General features: G+C 57.0%; 1 protein-coding gene across 1 annotated transcript in view; it reads right to left on the reverse strand.

Moving 5' to 3' along the window:
• Window positions 1-716, reverse strand: part of LOC104546663 (putative cyclin-dependent serine/threonine-protein kinase DDB_G0272797/DDB_G0274007) — a gene marked incomplete at its 5' end in the record, with an annotated part of 1,809 nt that extends 1,093 nt beyond the window's left edge. Inside the window, one exon of the mRNA XM_010192100.1 lies at window positions 615-716. Within this exon, the coding sequence (XP_010190402.1) occupies window positions 615-716 (102 nt within the window). The remainder of the gene's footprint in view (window positions 1-614) is intronic.
• Window positions 717-2,331: the final 1,615 nt, after the last annotated feature.

Below are 2,331 nucleotides of genomic sequence, written 5' to 3' on the forward strand. Positions count from 1 at the left end.
GCTGGGTCGGGTGTTGGTGGGGGTGTGGGTGCTGGCACTGGTGTGGGTGCTGGCGGGCAGCAGGGTGGGGAGGGTTAACGCTTCCACCCATTGGGCTGCTGGGGAACATAATTAAGTGCTAACTTGTCATTTTTTTAATGAAGTACCGGAGCTGGAGATTTATAATTGCTAATGAGCCAGAATAATAATTAGTTGTTTTTTAATGAGGGCGACGATCACTTGGAAGGAGAAAGAAAGAGAGCACCAGGCCTCGCTTTGGCCTAATTTCTCCTCCATGCTTGTGTGGTGTGTCCAAGAGCACAGGTTGTCCCTGTCCCCTCCAGTGGCAGCGGTGGGCCTGGCCCCGCCCGCGCGCGTTCCCTCTGGTGGCAGTGGTGGCCGTGGCCCTGCCAGCTCCGTGCCTGTCCCTGTCCCCTCTGGTGGCAGTGGTGGCATAGCCCAGGAGCACCCGCAGCCCCATAGACCTGGTGAGGCCCTGGCGCATGTCCCCATGTCCCCGTGTCCCATTGAGGGTGACGTGGGGTGCCGGGACATCCCCCCCCACATGGGGGGCTGCGCTGGGCTGATGTCTGTGTGCACCAGGGTGCAAGGGGGATTTGGGAGGGGGTGCCCACCCACTCGGGGATGCCTGGATGCTGTGTGACCTTGAGCTCATCACTTTCCACCATGTCCCGGCCTGTGACGGCACCGAGCAGCATCCCATCCCAAGAGAGCGCCTGTGACGGGATCAGAGGGCAAAAATCAGCTAGCTAATTAGGTAATTGCAGGTGATTATCTTTAATTAGAGATCGGGAGGGGTGTGAATCAGCAGGATGGGGAAAGTGGAGGCTGCTGGGCTCAGGGAGGTGCTGAGCTCCGGGTCCTGGCAACACTGAGCCTCCCGGTCCCCCAGCTCCCACCGAGCACGTCCCTGCTTGGGCTCTCTCAAAAACCTCCCTAATTGCGGCAGAAACCTTGAGAGCCGCTGGTGATTGCCTCTGAAGGATTCATAAATCAAGCGGCAAATAACGGGAGACCTCGGCGATATTGTTTCAAAGAAAATGTAAAAAAAACCATAAAAGGCAAAAAAGAGCGGAGATGGAAACAGCCGGAGCTGATGGGGTGGCTTCCCGCCCCGACTTTTTAAGGAGATAAATAATGAAACCCAAAACGTGGCACCGTGGGACGATGCTGGCACCATCGGGGACCCCAGCCCGGCAAACGGCGTCACCGCGTCACCAATGTCACCCCCCGCTCCCCCTTCCTGAGCAGCAGGCACAGGAGAAACCCCCCACCTCTCTCCAGACAGGCCCAATTTAATCTCAGCGTACGCTATTATTTCTCAGAGGTGTAATTAGATTTAATTGTCAATTACTAAGTGGTGATGTGGAGTAGGCACGAATGGCAGCGGTTGCCCCCAGCCCCCTGCAGCAGAGGCGAGCGGGTCCCAACACCGGGACCCCCTTCCCCCGTGCCCCATCTTCCTGACCCCCCCAAGAAATGCGGCTGAGGCTGTTCACGCTGCTCTGGTTTCTGCTGCTTCACAAGAGCTGAAACCTGACCTTTTTTAATATACAAGCCTGTGATTTCGGAGCCGGGAGCAGCTCTGGGAGGAAAAAGGTGGGAGTGACTGAGATGGGGGGGGGGATAAAAAGCATCGTGGGGTCGGTTGGATGGCATTTTGGTACCCGCTGAGTGCTGGGGCTGAGCCGGTGGTGGGGATGCTCGGGGGAGCATCACTGGGATGTGTTGCACTGGGATGCAACACAGGAACCTGTGCCAGTGTTACTGGGATGCAGGATCTTGTCCCAGCAGTGCAGGGATGAAGGATGGGAGGCAGAGATGCCCAACTGGCCATTTGAAAATAAATGGGAGCTGTCACCCACTCGGTACTGGGAGCGGGAGCGGGGCTGGGCAAAGCGATCCAGCTTGGAAATTGCAGCCCTGTGCCGTGCCGCAGACGAGGTCCCGATAATTGCGCTTTCTTTTCTTCTTTTCTTTCCCTTTTCCCCCCGCTGAGCTGCAATAATTGGGTGCTGTCGCCCGAGCTCATCCACTGCCAGCTCCCTGAAAGGAGCTCTGCAATTAGCGAGCGTCACCCTGTAATAAAGCCTTTAATATCCACTTTCACGGCTCACACTGCAGTCACTCAGCCCTGTTCCCATCGCTGTTCCCATCCCCATCCACTTCCTCATCCCCATGCCATCCTCATCCCCATGCCAACCCATCCCCATGCCATGCCATCCCATGCCATCCCATCCCGTAGCATCTCCCATTGCCATTCCCATCCCATTCATCTCATCCCCATTCCCATTCCCATCCCCATCCCCATCCCATCTCCATCTCCATCCC

Source organism: Mesitornis unicolor, unplaced genomic scaffold, assembly GCF_000695765.1.
Source record: "Mesitornis unicolor isolate BGI_N332 unplaced genomic scaffold, ASM69576v1 scaffold35369, whole genome shotgun sequence".
NCBI classification, from domain to species: Eukaryota; Metazoa; Chordata; class Aves; order Mesitornithiformes; family Mesitornithidae; genus Mesitornis; species Mesitornis unicolor.